This window comes from Erigeron canadensis, chromosome 7, assembly GCF_010389155.1.
Source record: "Erigeron canadensis isolate Cc75 chromosome 7, C_canadensis_v1, whole genome shotgun sequence".
NCBI classification, from domain to species: domain Eukaryota; kingdom Viridiplantae; phylum Streptophyta; class Magnoliopsida; order Asterales; family Asteraceae; genus Erigeron; species Erigeron canadensis.
This window is the reverse complement of record NC_057767.1, coordinates 2,935,218-2,954,099: the sequence shown is the minus strand read 5'-3', so window position 1 is coordinate 2,954,099 and position 18,882 is coordinate 2,935,218. Positions and strand designations below refer to the sequence as shown.

Genomic DNA, 18,882 nt, shown 5'->3' with positions numbered 1-18,882 from the left:
ATTCTAATGTATAAACATTTTCATTTTGACAGTTTGATAAAGTGGTTGTTGTTGCAACAATCGGTTTTATTCCAACCGACCAGTTATGGTATTCAATGGAATGTGTGAACTGTTCTCAAGAAGTTAAGTTGACCGATCTCTACATGGATGCAGTCGACATTATTGATGCTTTAAGGGACAACAAAATGTGGATTTGTTGTTCATGTAACAAGGAAGGAGTTCTCATCAATCCTAGGTATATATTTATATTTCGTATTAAAACTCTATAATCATTAAGTTGTGTGGTAAAATTGTATCTCTGTTTTTTTTTTGGTAGGTTTAATGTGCAAGTTAGGATTGTAGATGTCACTGGTGCTATTGGAGTTAAAATGAATGATCAACAAATTTCAAATCTTATACAAAGAACAACCTATCAAATTTGTGATGAAAATTATGAGGTATATTTGGTTTATTTTAGTGCTAAATAAGACTTTTCTATGCATTTTAAGTCATTAATTTTTTTTAAAATGGTCATTAGTTGTAATAGGAGTACATTTACTTCGCTATATGCATGCTTGAACTGGTGTTAAAGAATTTTTTAAGGTTATAGCGTATCCACGTGGGTCTATATATCAAAGTGGGGGAAAATTTATAATACCTATCACATCCAGGTAACCAACATAATCCTTCTTATATGCGCCTACTATGGGCAATCAATTTTATAATTTCTATCCGGCATGCAATGTATGCGTTTTAAGCCCTCTTGTATCATTAATAAATCCCAAGGTATATCTAGCATTCTTCTTATTTAAATTATAACTCATAAGAATATTTTTATTATGTCCAACTCAGTTATATTTATTCATTGATACAATCTTAAAATAAAGTTTACAAAAAATTATTTAGGGTTGTCCGTGCATCGCACGGGGTCTAAGCACTAGTATATGTATATATGTATACACAAAATCCTTTCAAAGAAAAGACACTACAAACAATATTGCATTTGTTCACACTTTTAGGTGAGTGTGAACAAATTAAAAATTTTGTCACGCTTTTTAGTGTGTAGAAATATATTAAATTAAAAGTGTATGGAAATTTATCCACACTAAAAAGTGTGTATAAATAAAAGTTCACACTTTTTAGTATGAACTTTCATAGTTATTTTGTCATACCTCATTTGTTCACGGTAACTTTTTTAGTTACCGTGGACAAATGGAGTGTGACAAAATAATTATGAAAGTTCACACTAAAAAGTGTGAACTTTTATTTCTACACACATTTTAGTGTGGAGAAATTTTCACACACTTTTAATTCAATATATTTCTACACATTAAAAAGCGTGACAAAATTTTTAATTTATTCACACTCACCTAAAAATGTGAACAAATGCAATATAATTTGTAGTGAGATATAATACACAAAAATGCATCTATGATAGACGTTCATAATTCATACACCCTACAACACAATATAAAATTTAGAAAAGCAATTGAGAAATGTTAACCGACGAATGGGTGTATGTCAACATGGAACTTTTATATACTGCAAGTGTACTGTGGAGGCCAGGTAAGCTAGCACTAACCGGCTCCATATCATGCTTTAGTCGGTACAGTTCCATAAAAGACATTTTAGCCGGTTTTGTTTCCCACAATAGAAGACTTTTTTGTTTAAACCCCAAAACAGGTATTTGGGACAAGTTGGATGACTTTTCAAGTAAATAGCCCTATAATGTAACTCAAATACACCCTACATTGAATATATAAGATATAAACACAACTTACATGGTCTAGATACTAAAAATCATACAAAATTTGTTAAAAAGAATCAAAACTTGTTTAAAAGATGTATCAATATATTTGGAAAAAGATGAGGTTGTTTGGACCTTTCCATATCAGCTATTCCAAATTCACATTTATTTAGTGATAAAGTTAAATACATATATATTATCGAAACTCCCTAATAACACTTACCCACATATGTATTTATAAAAATATTAAAAGTACCTCAATTCGAGACATTTTTTCAATGCTATAATAAGAGGAAAGATGAACTGATAGAAAACAATGGTTATATTCTCTATGGCATTGGAATAACATGAAGTTCATATGCACGTTGGTGGAGATTGAGTCACATGCCGACAATTCTTGAATTGAAGTAATGAGACACTGTGACGATTACCCCAATGATATGTATTTTGATAACTAAACAACCAAAAATATATAGACTTGGATGTGAAAGTTGGCAGTTTTATTAGCAAACTAACGAAAGAGATTAAAGAAGATTGGTGCACACAAAAAATGTGATAAATAATGGATTTAACTGGAGGTGTTGATAATGGTTTACATGTCACCGATGTCTCTAATGCATCAAGAACCATGCTTATGAACTTAAAAAAACTTGATTGGGATGAATCGACATTGGAAACTTTGAAGATTTCTAAAAACATGTTACCTAAAATTATAAGTAATACTGAAGTTATTGGCCATATAGCAAAGGGGTGGTTGATTCCTGGAGTCCCGATTTCAGGCTGTTTAGGTGATCAACATGTAGCCATGTTGGGTCAATCTTGTAGGAAAGGAGAAGCGAAAAGCACTTATGGAACTGGTGGTTTTATACTTTTTAATACCGGTGAGGTGGTGATTGAGTCAACCCATGGTTTGTTGACCACTTTAGCTTTTATGCTCGGGAAGATGCACCTACAAACTATGCTCTAGAGGGAGCAATCGCTATATATAGCTGGTGCGACAATTCAATCGCTATCATACGGGTTCATGATTACGTAAATATCTAGAAGGATGTTGCACAGTTTTTGTGTTCCCAGTCCTACTTTCTTGCCGAACTTTAGGAAGTCTTTAGGTTGCACGGGGGAATAAGTAACAACCTTACCTAAGCGTCAACAGAGTCTTTAGGTTGGGTAACCATCTGTGAGAAAGTCAAACTACAACTATCTGTGATGCTTTTGACAGTCATGATAGGCTCTTTACAGACCCGTTGAAATGCGCAAAATTTAGTTGAAGGTGACATTTCAACAAACGGTTGGTGGGCACCAAGAGCATTCCAAAAACAGTAGAACGATTCACATCTTGGACAGCATAGAGTATGTTGAATATGATGTTGAGGGGGTATAAGGAAGCAGAATCAATCTCGAAGTAGAAAAAGATTGTTGGCAAATTGGAGATGTCGGTGGAGCATATCATCGAACATGTGGTAGGCAACGGAAAACTAATAATACGAGTAATAATAATAATAATAAAGAGTTGTTTTTGAGATCTATTTGGATATAATAATTAAACGAGAGAGTATTTTAAAAATAGAAATTATAGTCATTGAAATAATTGAAGTACCACAGAAGTCTTCTTAGCGCTATGATAGGCACGACATGATATATATAAATGTATTACAACCAAAGGGAAATCATGTTTTAATCTTATAACACATCAATTCCTTAAGAGACCTGACCTAGTTACGGAAGAGCATAGAGGGCTTCCTTACTAAATCATACAGAAAGTAATAGCACTTATACATACATTCTTCAACAAAGTCTAGCCACCTTCGACGCCAATAAGGATTCATGTAAAGAACCGCAGCAAATCCCAACATGACCACAGCCCATGTGGCATAAAAGGATGCCATATCAATATCGTACCATTTTTCAGTGCCTTCTTCAGCCGGTGGAACGATGATCGTCGGTGACTTGGTCGTAGTCGTGCATTGCTTCTCTAGCGGCTTCCCACAAAGAAATGGGTTCCCTTCATAGCTTGCACTGGAAAAGGTACCAAACTGTGCTGTCAAGTCTGGGAGTCTACCTGATAGATTGTTGTTGGAAACATTAAAAACAGCCAAGGAGTTTAGCTTAGTTAGTTCCGATGGAACTTTGCCACTCAGACGATTTGAAGAAAGGTCCATGCTCTCTATATTTGAAAGATTTGAGAACGACACTGGAATGGGTCCAGTCAGCTGGTTGTGAGAAAGGTTCAAAACGTGAATCTGGGTCAACCTCCCTAGTTCCGGTGGGATTTCACCTGTGAGTTTGTTACAGGATAGATCCAACCCTGTCATGTTATCGAGGATCTTACCTTTGTAGAGGCGAGGCATGCTTTTTATTGTAAACACAGCTATGTCTTCTGTTTCAAACTCGTCCTCAGAGAAGTCTGGACGAAAATCAACTGAAGCTCCAAAAGAGTCTCTCGAAAATCTGCTCTGTATGAAAGCAGGGTAAGTTGCCCCAGTAATATTTTCCAGGCAGGGAGGTATTGAACCAGAAAGGAAGTTGCTAGATAAATCTATCAAACTCGCATTACGTAACTGGCACAACTGCTTTGAAATCGACCCCCTAAACTTATTTTTTCCCAAAAGAAGGATCCTTAAATTGGATAGTTCACCAAGAAACTCAGGAATACTGCCTGACAAGCTGTTGTTTTCTATATCCAAAGTCAAAACACTGGTCAAATTTTTAAACGAAGCTGGTATAGATCCAGTAAATCTGTTGGAACCCAAATGAAGATGCGTCACATAATGCCAATTTAAGCAGGACGGGATGGGACCTGAGAAACTATTATATGAGATATCGAGAAAAACGAATGAAGTTGTTCCACAAGGAAACTGCCCCTCCAACCTATTGTTTCTCACTAAAAGTTCCCTCAGATTACTCATGTTGCCTATCCAATGGGGGATCATACCCGAGAATGAGTTGTTGCTAATGTCTAAAAGACCCATATTAATATTCTCGCCAGTCACACTTGCAATCTTCCCTGTGAAAAGGTTGCTATCTAACTGAAGCCTCGTTAAAGAACCGAAGCTTAAGTTTCCCGATAGTACCTCTCCCTGCAAGCTGTTATCTGATAGTTTTAAATACAACAAGTTTGAAAGGTTTGTGAGCAATCCCGTTGGTACTTCTCCACTCAACTGATTATGAGATAAATCCAATGCCGTTAAATACCCCAAGTCACCAACGGAAGATGGGATAACACCGTCTAAATAATTTTTGGATATATTCAAATATATTAAACGGGGAAAGAGCTTTTGTATATCGCTGGGGATAGTACCTCTCACGAGATTTTCAGAAATATCCAAATAAACCATTAGGTCATTCCTTAATAATGATGACATAGAAATATTACCGTGGAGTGAGTTGTTCCTTAGAGTAAGAAATTCCAGCACAGTATTATTTTTTATCAACCAAATGGGAAAGTGTCCCACCAAGGAGTTGTGTGACATGTCTAGCACCCGTAACTCGTGCTGGAGAAGTAGAAAGCTAGGAACACTGTTAATATGGCAATTCGACAGCACGAGAACTTTCAACTGGAATGTTGGAATCCAACCTTTAGGCTCTTCTGTTATGACCACAAATTTGTCGTTGTCGCTTTTAAAAGCAACTACCTCAAGCTTTGTATGATTGGAGAATAAGCTGAAGGAGAATGAATCTTCAAACTTGTTAATACTAAAATCTACGTACTCGAGAGATGTGAGATTAGCGAACAGAGATGGCGGAAGTGTTCCCGTGAATAAATTTGAAGAAATATCAAAGAGCTTAAGAGATGATAGCCTGTTGAAACATTCAGGCAGGCTACCACTGAACATGTTGTCACTAAGATCGAGCTCATGGAGATTCTTTAAGTCACATAACCCTGTCAAAGTATTTTTTTTTAAAAAAGACTATGGTTAAGCCTTTAAGAGTAAACACGACATACATTACATTTGCATATGTTACCAGATTCAGGCAGCGATCCATTGAGATAATTGTCAGCGAATGAGATGGTCCTAAGAGAAGACAATGACTGTATTGTCGACGGGATACTTCCAGAAAAACTGTTTAGATTCAAATCTAAGACCTCCAGATGGTGAAAAGATGCCAAAGCTATATGACAGGCAACAGGAAAATATTTCTAATCATTTATGATTGATGGTTCAAGTGGATTCAGCTAATTATTTCTGATGTGTAGGTAATTAGTACTTGACTAGTTTTGTTTAGGCAGTGGCACTCTTTAAATGAATTATTGATTTAAGGAAGAGTGTTTACCTTCTATTGGTAGCATTCCATTGAAATTATTACCTCTCAACCTGAGGATTTCCATGTCAGGCAAATGGGGCAGTTCTGAAATTAGATAAAAAAAAAAAAGACACGAGGTAAATCGATAATAAATACAATAAGCAACAAAAAGGCTGTCAATCATATGTCAACAATGGAGTAAGTTTTAATTATTGCATGTACCCGGTGATACATTCTATGATATATATGACAACCATATATATATAGATGTCGACATGCCAACAAAATTAACGCCAGACACGTATTTGGATACATTTGAAACAAATCATTACCAAAGGGTATTTCTTTGAAATCATATCCTAATCCAAAATTCAAAAAAAGAATTCTTAGGGATGGAAAAGCAGCGATGGATCGCATGACGTCTTTTTGGAAGAGGTTATCATCCAACATCAATCGTACCAGCTTGTTGTTTATGGTACCTGCATATATATTAATTTATTTGAATTGTTAACGAGGTTAGTTAGAATACCTAATTAATCAGAACAACGGCTGAAACAATTTTAGTTAAGTTATTATCGATTTGATTATCGACAAATATGTACCAACTTTCAGGATGAGTGTTTACAGAGTTTATTCAAATGAGTCAAGAGTTTAATTAGCTTTGGAGTCAAGGAATACTTGTTATTAAAAGCCAGTTATTGGGGTGCACGTATCTAATTTGCATGCATAAATGGGATATATAAATACATAGAAAGGGAACTTGCAAAGAACATATAACCATTTGATGTGAGTGACTCAAGGTGACAATAGCTCAAGTCAAGTGACTCCAACTCTCTAAAGCTAGATAACTCTACACAAAAGGAATTTCAAGTTAATTAATAAATAATAGCGAACGTACGGATGGTGAATGCGAGATTTAATGATAATGAGTACTATTTCATGACCAATAATTAACATGCCTTGCATAGGAAAGGAACTTCCCAAATTTGTAGAATTAGAATCGCTAAGATCAAGATTCTTGAGGGACGGGAGGAAACTTAAACAAGATATAAGGCTCTTGTCAAGATGGGTTCTTCGAAGTGTTATAGTTTCTAGCATTTCCAATCTTGATAAGCTCTCACAGCCTGTAAAAAATAAAAGGAAACCTTGGTCTTGTTAGTTTGTTGCTAGCATTGAAGATATATATGTAGTATTGAAGTTCCACAAACTACAATGGTTAATTAAAATAAGATATAGAATCAATTTGGCGATTTTATTTTTCTACCATCATAATAAAAATAAAATGAAAAAACTTGCAAATAACCGCAAGCTTAGAACAAACTAGTTAAATAAATAGTTTGATTATGCTTATCATACAAATTATACATATCTACTAACAAACTTATACACAAAAAAATGGTCGATCTGGTTTTTCTTATTTGACCCGAACTGTTGAACTAGTTGAAACGTGAACCGTTCTCTAACATGGTTCAATGTTCAATCCCGCTCTGAAAACATTGTTTATCATATAATTTTAGTAGTGGTTCAAGATCTAGTGAAGCTATCAGATGAATCAAAAATATAATATAATGGCCGGCTAATTAAATAAGAAGTAAATTACACATTTCGTCCTTTAAGTTGGCACGTTTTTCACTTTTCGTCCTTTAAGTGAAAAAATTACAATTTTGACCTTAAAGTTAGCAGATTTTTTCAATCATCGTCCCTCGCCAAACGTCTTTAAGTTTCAGCCGTTAAGTCGGACACGTGCAAAACACGTGAGGGACTGAAACTGCAAAAAAATGAAAAGTTCAAAGACAAAAACTGAAATTTACTTTTCTGTTGTCATCGTCTTCATTTTTTCAGGCTGACTTTCGTCGGAAAATTTAAAATACCGATATCTCACTCGTTTCTTCGAATTAGACCACGAAACCACCACCAAACATCTCAAAATTAATTTCCACACGAATTTTAACAAAAAAATCTTAAAATGCCAATGTTTCATGAAATGTAAATGAAATTGTAACCAAGACCCAGTTGACCAAAAAAAATCAACAAACTAGCATGGAACTTGTACGAACTACCGAAACGAGATCCAATGAATCGGTTGTCACACCCGAATTCTTTGTACCTCAATCTACTAATCTAACTATTGTAACAACTTAATAACCTTAACGATTGACTAGTAAACTATATCGAAATTCTTACGATGAAACTAATATCTAACTAAATCGCCAAAAATGAAAGGTAACGAATTGCTATAAAACTTAACACAACACTAGATGAATATGGACTAATGAATGAGGCACACCATTGGTGTCTTAGTGAGGAGCACATACACCTAATCCAACATAGACTTATTTGCGAAAACAGAAATATTGCATTCTTGGAATAAGCTAAATCGTACAGAAATATTGCTCAAAATCCATGTTATGGGTATTTTGAGTTTTCCAGCAAGTGTTGAATCTGAAATCTTTTGGTTAGGATTCGTGTGAAAATTAATTTTGAGAAGTTCGATGGTAGTTTGTAACACCCCAAAGTTTTTAAGGTAAAGAAATTAACCTCTTTTTATAGTTTTGACATTAAATTAATTTCCTAGTATTTTATTTTTGAATATGGGGTTTATTTAGTTGGAACTTTGGCGGATAGCGGGTAATAATACCCACAAATTTTAGTTGGGTCGTGGCAAGCTAGGAAGGTGCCAGCCAACTTCTTTTTTTTCCTTGACTCACACTTCCACCTTGTTCTTCAATTTTTCCTTCATGCAATTCTTCTAGTTCATTTCAAAAATTAAGGCAATTCTCTCTTTAATTCAAGAATAAGAACATCCATATTAATCATCACCATCAAGTAATCTTCAATTAAGAATTCAAAAGCTAGGGTTTGGTGTGGTGGCCAAAAATTGAGAGGAAAAAGGGGAAGAAATTGTGGCTTGAAAACCCTAATCTATTGTCTTCCATTGTTGAGGTATTGATTTCCCCTAAATTTAGTTTCTTCTTTCTTTTGAATTTAGGGCTCATGAATGAACCAAATTGGGGGGTTTTGCTAGAAATTGAATTATGGTTAATTTTCCCCAATTCCTTAGTTAACCTAGTTGTCATTGAGTTATATGATGTGTTTGATTATGAAATTGATAAGTCCTATGTGATAATTTGAGTTTGTGAGAAAAGATGAAATTTTGCTATTTATTGGAATATGGATGAAAATGGTAGGATGAACTACCTAATGTTGTTGTTAAAGATGAAGGTAACTCAATGACAAATGGGTTGGGTTTGGGGTTTAGAAAATGCTAGTGATTTAGAAAATGCTAGTGATTGAGTATTACTAGGTTGAGTTAGTCAAGTGTGAATGAAGGCTTATGCATTTTTATGATATGATCATAGGTTGAGCTTGTGAGCATTATCGTTTTAGCATTATTGTCCTTGTTGCGGAGGAGATGAGTATATTTGCATACCTTTATGTATATGTTGGATCAATTGATCACACATGTTGAAGCCTTTTGTCCATGGTGGTGTCGACCACCATGTTGAAGTTTATTTGTCCATATGTGGTAATTGATGCGGCGTTAGCCCATGTGGGGTATAGTAGTTGTTGAGGCCTAAGAACCTTCGGGGCCTAAGAACCCCGATAGTTGATCTATTGAGGCCTAAGAACCTCCGGTGGCCTAAGAACCCCGATAGATGATCATGATTATGTATTTAGCTTATATGGATCCATATATGTGTTGTTAGCGTGCAAGGTGAATATGTAAATGTGACATGATGATGCCGTAGGTTACATGTGAAAGTCCTTGTACTTTGCCCTCCTTCGAATCCATAGATGTATGCAAGTATATTCACTAAGCATTCGCTTACGTTTTAGTTGTTTCCTTTTTATAGGTGGTTCCGGAAGAAGGAACTAAGAACTTGTTGATTTGAAGTTGAAGTTGCTTTTGGAAGACTTGGAGGTATTGCCATTCATGGAAGAATGGTATTTTGTGTAGACACTTAGATATCCCACCTCATTATGGCTTTTGACACTCTTAAATGTTTTGCTAATCTTGTTTTTGGTAAATTTTTGGAATTATGGTCATGTTGGGTCTTATGGTTTCAAGAGTAAGTATGGTTGTTTTGTTTAAATTGTCAACTTAGGTAAACGACCCATTTGGTTGTGTTTATGGATGTTGTTTCAAATAAATATCATAACTATGCTTGTAAATGGGTCAAATCCTTGTTTGAACTAAAAAATGTTGTAATATGAGGTTTGGTTTTGAGTTGGAAAAGGTTGCAAATTGAGTTAATAGTCAAATTTGATGTTTGGTGTGTGCAGTAAGAGTACAGACGCAGACACGGCTGACCGTGCTCATCGTCTGCAGTATTTCCTCTTGGTGTTCAATTTTTGAGAGCACGGACGCAAAGCACGGTCGACCGTGCTTGCGGCCGCAGTTCCTCTGTCTTCGAGCAAAATTTTTCCGAGCGTCATCCGATGTTTTCAAGGTCTGAAACTTATAGGATATGTTTATTATAATATATTAAGGTATTCTAATTTGTTAGATTTTGAATTTGAACATTTCAAGTTTTTCACTTTATTTTGTCTAAAATTTTTCTAAGTATGGATTGGTAAAATAAAGTCGACTTGTACAAAAAAAAAATGGCCGAGTCGAGTTGTGTTCTTTCATAGTTTCGTGGTCTAGTTCGAAGAAACGAGTGAGATATCGTCATTTTAAGTTTTCTGGCGAATTTTCTAGACGAAAGTCAGCCGGAGAAAATGAAGATGATGAAAATAGAAAAGTAAATTTCAGTTTTCGTCCCTGAACTTGTCATTTTTTGCAGTTTCAGTACGTATCCGAGTTAACGGCTGAAACTTAACGACGTTTGGCGAGGGACGATGATTAAAAAAATCTGTCAACTTTAAGGTCAAAATTGTAATTTTTTCACTTTGAGGACGAAAAGTGAAAAACGTACTAACTTTAGGGACGAAAAGTGTAATTTACTCAAATTTGTATATGGAATAAGGTAAAAAAAAAAGACTTTTTATCTGAAAAGTACCTTAACTTGTCACTTTTTACTTTATTGAGGTTCAAACAAAATTCCGTCCTATTGTAGGAAAAAAACCCGGCTAAACCATCTATGTTGGGTCTATCATCAGGTAGCCAGTCGTTTTTCCTTTTTAATTTTATTTTGAATTTTTTTAATTTAGTCATATTAATTACATGAGGGTATTTTAGTCATTTTCTCATCAAACACAAGTACACAACCTCTTTTAAAGATCTAAATCTTAATTATAACCACCATCATCATCATTATCGATCTCTGCTACTTCTCTCTTTTTAAATCAAAACCAAATAAAACATACAATATCAATATGCTCCTCTCTCATCTCTAGAATCAATCATATAAGTATACAACACCAATCCATCCATCATCTATACATATGTAAAGGAAATGCAGATCGAAATTGATGATAAAAGCCATCCATATAAATGTGTATCTCTACATCTATATATGTGCACATCATGTTATTATCCCTGCCAAGAAACTCACCGTGGTTCCCTTTTTCCGACCAAACCCACCACCGCACTGGTTGCCCTAGCTACTTTTTCCGGCCACCACTATCCGACGCCTGCTTTTCCGATCACCCTGTTGCTGCCCCCGATTTATTATGCCAAAAAGATAGCAGTGGGCTTCTCAATGTTGTTTATATATGGTACATATCTATAGTGATACTAATGTATAGATGTATAGATACTGATTTATGTATAGATAAATAGATACGGATGAATAGTTACAGATCTCGCTGTTATTAGAGCAATTTCAACATCATCAACAAAAGAAGGAAGTAATCTCATGTGGGTAGACTGGAAAAAGGAACGAACTCGAACAATCGTCGGCGGAGAGACGACCAAGAACGGAGGAGGTTTTGTGTATTTTGAGATATCACAATAACTAACAAAGATCTAAGCTTTTTATTTTCTTACTCTAATAAAGATCTAATCGGTGGTATTGTTTGTCGGTGAAGAAGGTTAAATTCTTGATATGAGGATGATGAACAACAAAACAATACCCACTTCCACTTTTTTTTTATATATTATTTGCAATTAATCTGATTCTTTTAATTACTCTTCAAAGTGATGTATTAATATGTTAACAATTTTTAAATGGTTGGCTAGGTTTTTATAATTTTTGTTATAGTCTTATGTGTTGGATTTTATATTTCGATGATTTACTAAAATTTGGAGTGTCATCAGAAACTGGAAAGAATCACCGGAATCTGCTGCTGGTTTATTTAATCATCGAAAACTGCTAGTGTAAATATTTTATTTTATTATTATATATATTCACTTGGATGCCAACTGGGCTGAAACCGGCTCCACATCATCTCTTAGCAGGGAAAAACCCAACATAGTTGGTTTAGCCGGTTTTTTTCCCCACAATAGGACGGAATTTTGTTTGAACCTCAATAAAGTAAAAAGTGACAAGTTAAGGTACTTTCCAGATAAAAATCCCTAAAAAAAACCAAAGTGATAGTAGGTTGTTATAGTTGACGGAAAAGTCGAAGGGGCAAGTGAAAAACTAGTATGTGAAAAAGTATTATTATTTTTCCTTGCGGTAAAGTTAAAGAATAGACACGAAAAAAATATTATGAACTATGTAGCAAACGGATACGACAAAGGGGCACGAGAATTATACGGGAACGGGGAACGGTAAAACTAAAAAAATTAAGATACGGGTACGGCAAAGATACGACAATAAAAAATATAAAAAAATGAAAATATATTGATTTTATATGGAGAGAGACTCAAGATGTATAATTTTATGATATATGTTAGATATTGACCGATGATCACGGATGAAATTTTTAGTAATCAATTCTGGAATAGAAAAATGTTGATGGTCATCTCAGTTGTATAATGTAGTTTGTTTGTGTTTTGGGGTATGCATAGTCGCAAGATAACAGTCGTTTTTGGAATAGAATAAGCTCATTGAAACCCTAATATTAATTAGATATTGTATGGAAGCTTTACATAAATGTTTCGGTATATATGGAAACTTCAAGCAAGCGTTTCGTACGAGTTTTCAAAACGAGTACGTCTACTTGTTTGGAGTTTCGGTGCATTATAGATTATGAAGCTAGAGATAAAACTCACCTTCAGTTGGAAATGCAGATAACGGATTATTACTAAGATCTACTTCTTTTAGCGATTGAATGGCACTTAAAGACGTGATAATGGTTCCATTAAATTTGTTGTCACCGAGATATAGAGTTTCCAAACTCTTCAATCTAGAAACCTTCTCTGAACCTTCTATCATAACACATGGATGGATATATTAGTGTAGAAATAAATATTTCTAATAAATAGTTACTCCACCATTAGTTATCAAAATCTTTCTATTAAATTCCGCATCATTTTTATAAACAAAGAATTAAAAAAATAATGCTCAAACAAAGTAGAATCATGTATTAGTTTTAGATTTCTCCAAAATTTCAAAAAATATTATGATTTATGGGAGAAATCAAGAAGAGTGTATAGTTAAGCAAGTGCATTTTACTATACGAGCATGGTACCCGCGCAATGCAGCGACAGTAGTAGGGAAGGCGGTCTGCTTTATTAGGGATTTTAGGTAGTTACGTAATGAAAAAAAAACAATAAAGTCCAAGGACAAATAATGTATTTCAAAGATAGAAATATTTAATGGGGGGGGGGTGATTTTGCTTTATTTGGGAGTAGAGATGAGATGGTAGGTTGCAAGAGATGTAAAACGTCCAAGGGCAATTTGGGGTTTTCAAAGGCAGAATTTCCTAAATTAAAAAAGGTTTTTTTGTGTTATTAGGTAGTATAGATTAGTTCCCAAAATTTTATTTTAATGAGAACTTTCTTTTCTCCCAAAAGAAGAATCAAACTTCATATTTGTATCAAAAGCACGGTGTATAATTTTGTGTTGTTGTAAGAGTACCTATCAAATTCCATTACCTTGCATTTTGAAGGTACCAGAAGAGCCACTCATAGTGAGATCCAATACAACTAAGTTCTCCAAAGCTTCCAATATTGATATATCTGCAAAAATGTATAATCCTAAATCTTCAGAACGTATGGATATAAACTACGAACCCAAATTAATAATTCAACACATAGTCACCTACGTTGATGTATTTGTGCATTCCTTTAGAACAAAAGCATCAATTATCATGTCAAACATGTCGTAGTCAACATATAGAGCTCTTTTGTTTTGACACGAAACATGTTAATACAACACAACACATGGTTAAACTGTAACAACTAATTTATTAATGGTTTCACACAGTAGCATTGTTAAACAATATAAGAATTAAAAAATTAAAAACGGTGAGTTACATAAACATATTTTAGGAACAAATAGAACCATTATCAAATATAAAAAAAATAAACAAAGAAAATGAAGCCAACCCGTCCTACCGGCCACTCTATACCGGTTTCATTGGTTTGGTCTAGTCTTCTCCAATCAGTCACACGGCCTGATTCGGTTTGATATACATTGAAATCTAGGTTGCAGTTTGGTTTGAGACTTTGAGTTATAGGGAGAAATTGGGAAACAGGGCCGGAAACACCCTAATATTATTTGCATTTTGTCAGCCCATATACTCAAAAAAAAAAACGAAATTAAGGAGTTAAGGAATATCCTTGTTTTAGAAAGAAAAAAGTTTGGCCTTCAAAGCTTCATGGAATTTGAAAACGGTGTGATCCAACCCCTTGAGAATTTAAGCCATTAGGGCAACTTTAATTTATTATGTAGTACTGTAGGACAGTTAATTGTACTTGAATTGGTTCCTAATAAAATTATTACGGAATTAACTAATGTTTTACCGTTTTGAATTTTTGTTTTGTGTTCTGCTTTGCTTGATGACGGATTGTAGTCTTTTGCAGTGTAACTCATATCCAAAATTTTGAGTGAGGTGATTCCACCTAATGAAGGAAAGAGGCCGCTTCCGATACTATTATAACTAAGATTGAATGTCTCCAGCTTTTTCAAACTCGACAACCTTTCAAGTCCTGCAAAACAGTCAAAAAGAAGTTATAATATTTCTAGACAATTATGATATAAAAAAATGTTATCTAATATGTTGTATTGGTAACATATTATTTAGAAGTGTTGGTAACTTATTATGGTAATCAAGAAATCAATGAGCTGGTCATTGTGGTTTATTGAGGGTTAGTTTTGTATTAGCTATGTGGTGCATTAAAATAGGATTAATTGTTTTCATATGGGTTTCAATGTTCCAGGCTTGCAGCGTATGAAGAAAAACACCAAAATATGCAAAATGTATTTTCAGGTTCCTGAGGTTAAAGCTGGTACAGGTCACACGAAAAATATTAAGATATGGGTCAAACACGAACACGGCTTGTTAACTACCGTGTTATTTTTTCCAAACACGAACACGACACGGAAATTAACAAACATATATCAGAATAAAGATCTACAGTGTAAGTAGATTTGTGATGGTTTCAAGATCTACAACATCAATAATTGAGATTGATCATGTTAGGCTAGGCCCGGTTCCATGACAAAAAATCAAGTGGGCCAGTTAATGATCCAAATTGTCTGAGAAAAAAAACATACATAGTAGTATACTAATTATTGGACAAAGAAGCGAATGATACCTGTGCTAAGTATCGTGTCGTCAAGATGATTTAATGACAAATCGAGACTTCTCAGTTCTTTAAAATGAAGAAAGAGAGAAACATTTAACGACCATATTCTATCATCCATGTAGGCGTTTTTAGCAATCATGTTTCCCAAAGACAGGTATGTTACATGCCCGGTGGTCATGTTACACTTGACTCTCTCCCAATTACAACATTCATTGCGTCTACTGCCGCCGGTATTTCCATGATCAACCCAAGTGGGAAGAAGATTAATAATGCCCACATCATATTTGTAGCAAAAATCATTCAAGGAGGCTTTGATATTTAGGAGTGCCTTTCTTTCTTCTTCTGTACAAACACCTTGTGTCTGTCCAATCATGAAAATTGGTAGCATCATCATGCATACAAAAAACCCACACAACCATGGTGCATGCTTGCTTAAAAACCAACTCTCCATTTTATTAGTATCAAATAAAAATAAGGCTGATGTTATTGTTTGGTCATTATATGGAAAAAATCTTCTATATATACACAATGACTAATAGAACTTGGTGCGGGACGAGTGGACGACCACATTGTTGTTTAGTATGAGTATATTTTTATAATTTTTTGAGTTTAGTGATTAAAAATACAAAGTGTGTCAACTTCAAAAACCAAAAGTGTAATGTACCCTTGATATACCAACTCAAATTGTTAGCTATTTTTTATATTAATCAGAATATCACTATAAGAAAAATAGTCTTTTAGTATATACTTATATTTAACAGTCTTTGAAGATATAAAAAACGTTGTCAGTCTACTCTGTTAAAATATAAATGAACATGTAACGTGTAAGTTGAGTTGCCAATAAGTCTTCAAGTCAATGGTCACATCCATTACACTAATTGTTGTCGTCCATTTTAGAAAGATAAGATTCCACTGGAAAAAGAAGCACTCCTTATGACAACTTAGAAAAACGAAACACTACTAAAAGTGGCATTCTTAACTATTCTAACAACTAAGATTGGATAACAATAGGAACTCCTTCGTGACGGATAGGTCCATTTTTTTTTACTCATTAAATGTTGAACGTATATTGACCGATTGTATTAGGTAAAAAATAAATAATAGACGTTTATTTTTATTTATTAAGTCAAAAAAGCACATTAATTTTGACCGAATGAAAACTAATTAACTATATTTTAGAAGAAAAAAAAAACACTACAATGCGGTTAGGAGTTTTCATAGAAATACTAGTTACATAATACACGTTAAAAGTGTCATCAAATCGATCAGGAGTATGATTCACTTACTTCAAGACTTTTGAACTCTCCGACTTTTCCAGTCTTTGATAAAACGTATTGTTTGTGGTGTTCAATATATGGAACATTGCATAATACTCTACAAGTCATCAAGTCAATGCTTAAGAGATAGTAATAATGGACAACTTAATGCACCCCTTGTAAAAAGTGATTGCCTCAAGTCCTCAACCACTATTCTTATCATAATGTTGGAAAAATAAAATAACGATTTAGTATGTTTTAAAAAGTTACTGAAACGAACGATTTAAGAATCGGGTCAACCCGAACTGGATTAACCCAAAGCGGGTCGGGAGATTGGGTCAATTATGGTCGGGTTTTTGATTTGATAAATGTTTTTAAAAAATACTAGTCAGGTTTCCTATTGAATTAGTTTGACCCGGTTCAAACAGTTTTTTTTTTTATTGTCATGGAAATAAAAAAAGACAGGAAGTAAAAATAAATTAGTATGACAATGCTAAGTTACCACAATAACGTTAGAGAATGTTCAATCCTAAGAACTTTCACCATTGAATGTTGATCAAACCTTTTGTACAGGCAACTATAGTATATCTTGTTCTCCATTTCTGGTAATTTAGCTTCAACGCAGATACATGTATTACAAACATAAATCATGTGCTTTCTTACGCCATTTACTTTGTACCATTCTCTTCTAGAATCATTCAACTTGAATACCTCGATGGGTTCTCCAATCCCGCCCATAACGACATGTAAAAGATGTTCGTCACATTTCACCAAAAAATATTGTGTCGGCGATCCGCTATACCATGTTGGGGGTTGGGCTATTAAAACTTCAGAAGATATTTTATTTTCGCCCAAAATTTTAAGAACCCTTAGTTCCCCTGTATCACACAAATGATGGATATCACCGTCATGAGATATTGGAAAACCGACATGCGACTCTAGTTCTGGACATACCTCATAGATATGCCAAGATGGTTCTCCGAATACATAATGGATCAAATTTTTTGACCTCACAAATCCAACCACCTTACAATCAGGGGAAGTAGGCGGAGCTGAGAACCATAAGTTTTTTAAACCGTACAGCATGCGCGGAAGTTCCCGGAGATCCTTTGTGAAGGGATTAAAAAACACTGGAAAATAATCTCCAGTTTTAAACACCAACCAACCAAACCTGGTATAGCATATTGTTTCATCAGCAATGGATAATTGTGAAATTCTCGCAAAATAGTTGTCACCCAACAGCGGATCCGTGAAAGTAATAACACCCCGAATTTGGTCTACAACCATCAGCCAAGGTGAAGCTAGTGAAAAATTATGTGATGCTGCTTGGTTGCGCCATTGTATTACAGGTGCTGCCTAATGACAACATTTGCATGTAGCACGAAAGTTCATGTATTCCATGCCAACACAAACCTTCATAAGTGTCTCCAGAACATCAAATGGAACAATTAGCAAGGGAGACTCACTAACTTCAACCTCATTGTCTGTGATAAAGCTAATCGTCTTCTCATCCTCTTGTTTAGGATCAACCATGATTTTGGCTTCTCTTTGGTCATCTTCTAACCTACACAATATGATTTTGAGAAACATTATTCCAACACATATATATATGATAACACATAAATAAACAGATAGAAACAATAGAAAAAAAAAAAAAGCAATGCGAGCAAACCCACAATGACATGTGGCTTGTTGGCAGCACCGAAAAGGGAATGGGAGATGGAATGATAGTTTAACTGTTGAGGTGATATGAATATATTAATTTGTCCATTTTGTCATGAATATTTATATACCCCCTAGCTCCGAGCCAATTATAGGGTTGTAAAAAACAGAGTTATCCTGTGCAAGATCCACAACAAATATGCGTTCTTTAAGGTCTTTCGTTTCTTCCCAGATTTCTCGAATACTTTTCAAATCACGCCAGGTTCTGATGCATTCCAAAATCTTCCATTTTATACTAGTCATGTCAGCTTTATACAAAAAACACATCCCCGGGTGTTTTGTTAGTTTCCCTACGAAAACCAACTGCTATGTAAAACAACTATGTAAGATATCCTGTCAGAAAATGAAGGTGC

General features: G+C 34.5%; 1 protein-coding gene across 1 annotated transcript; it reads right to left on the bottom strand.

The window, feature by feature from the left end:
- Positions 1 to 3,344: 3,344 nt before the first annotated feature.
- Positions 3,345 to 16,002, bottom strand: LOC122607231 (receptor like protein 21-like). The gene is made up of 10 exons (XM_043780166.1): positions 15,561 to 16,002; positions 14,766 to 14,951; positions 13,896 to 13,979; positions 13,071 to 13,223; positions 6,928 to 7,119; positions 6,747 to 6,818; positions 6,301 to 6,447; positions 5,999 to 6,073; positions 5,690 to 5,836; positions 3,345 to 5,606 (listed from the first exon to the last, which is right to left on the bottom strand). The coding sequence occupies exons 1-10, from the start codon at positions 16,000 to 16,002 to the stop codon at positions 3,439 to 3,441; spliced, it is 3,666 nt and encodes a 1,221-aa protein (XP_043636101.1). The 3' UTR covers positions 3,345 to 3,438.
- Between the last annotated feature and the right edge of the window lie 2,880 nt (positions 16,003 to 18,882).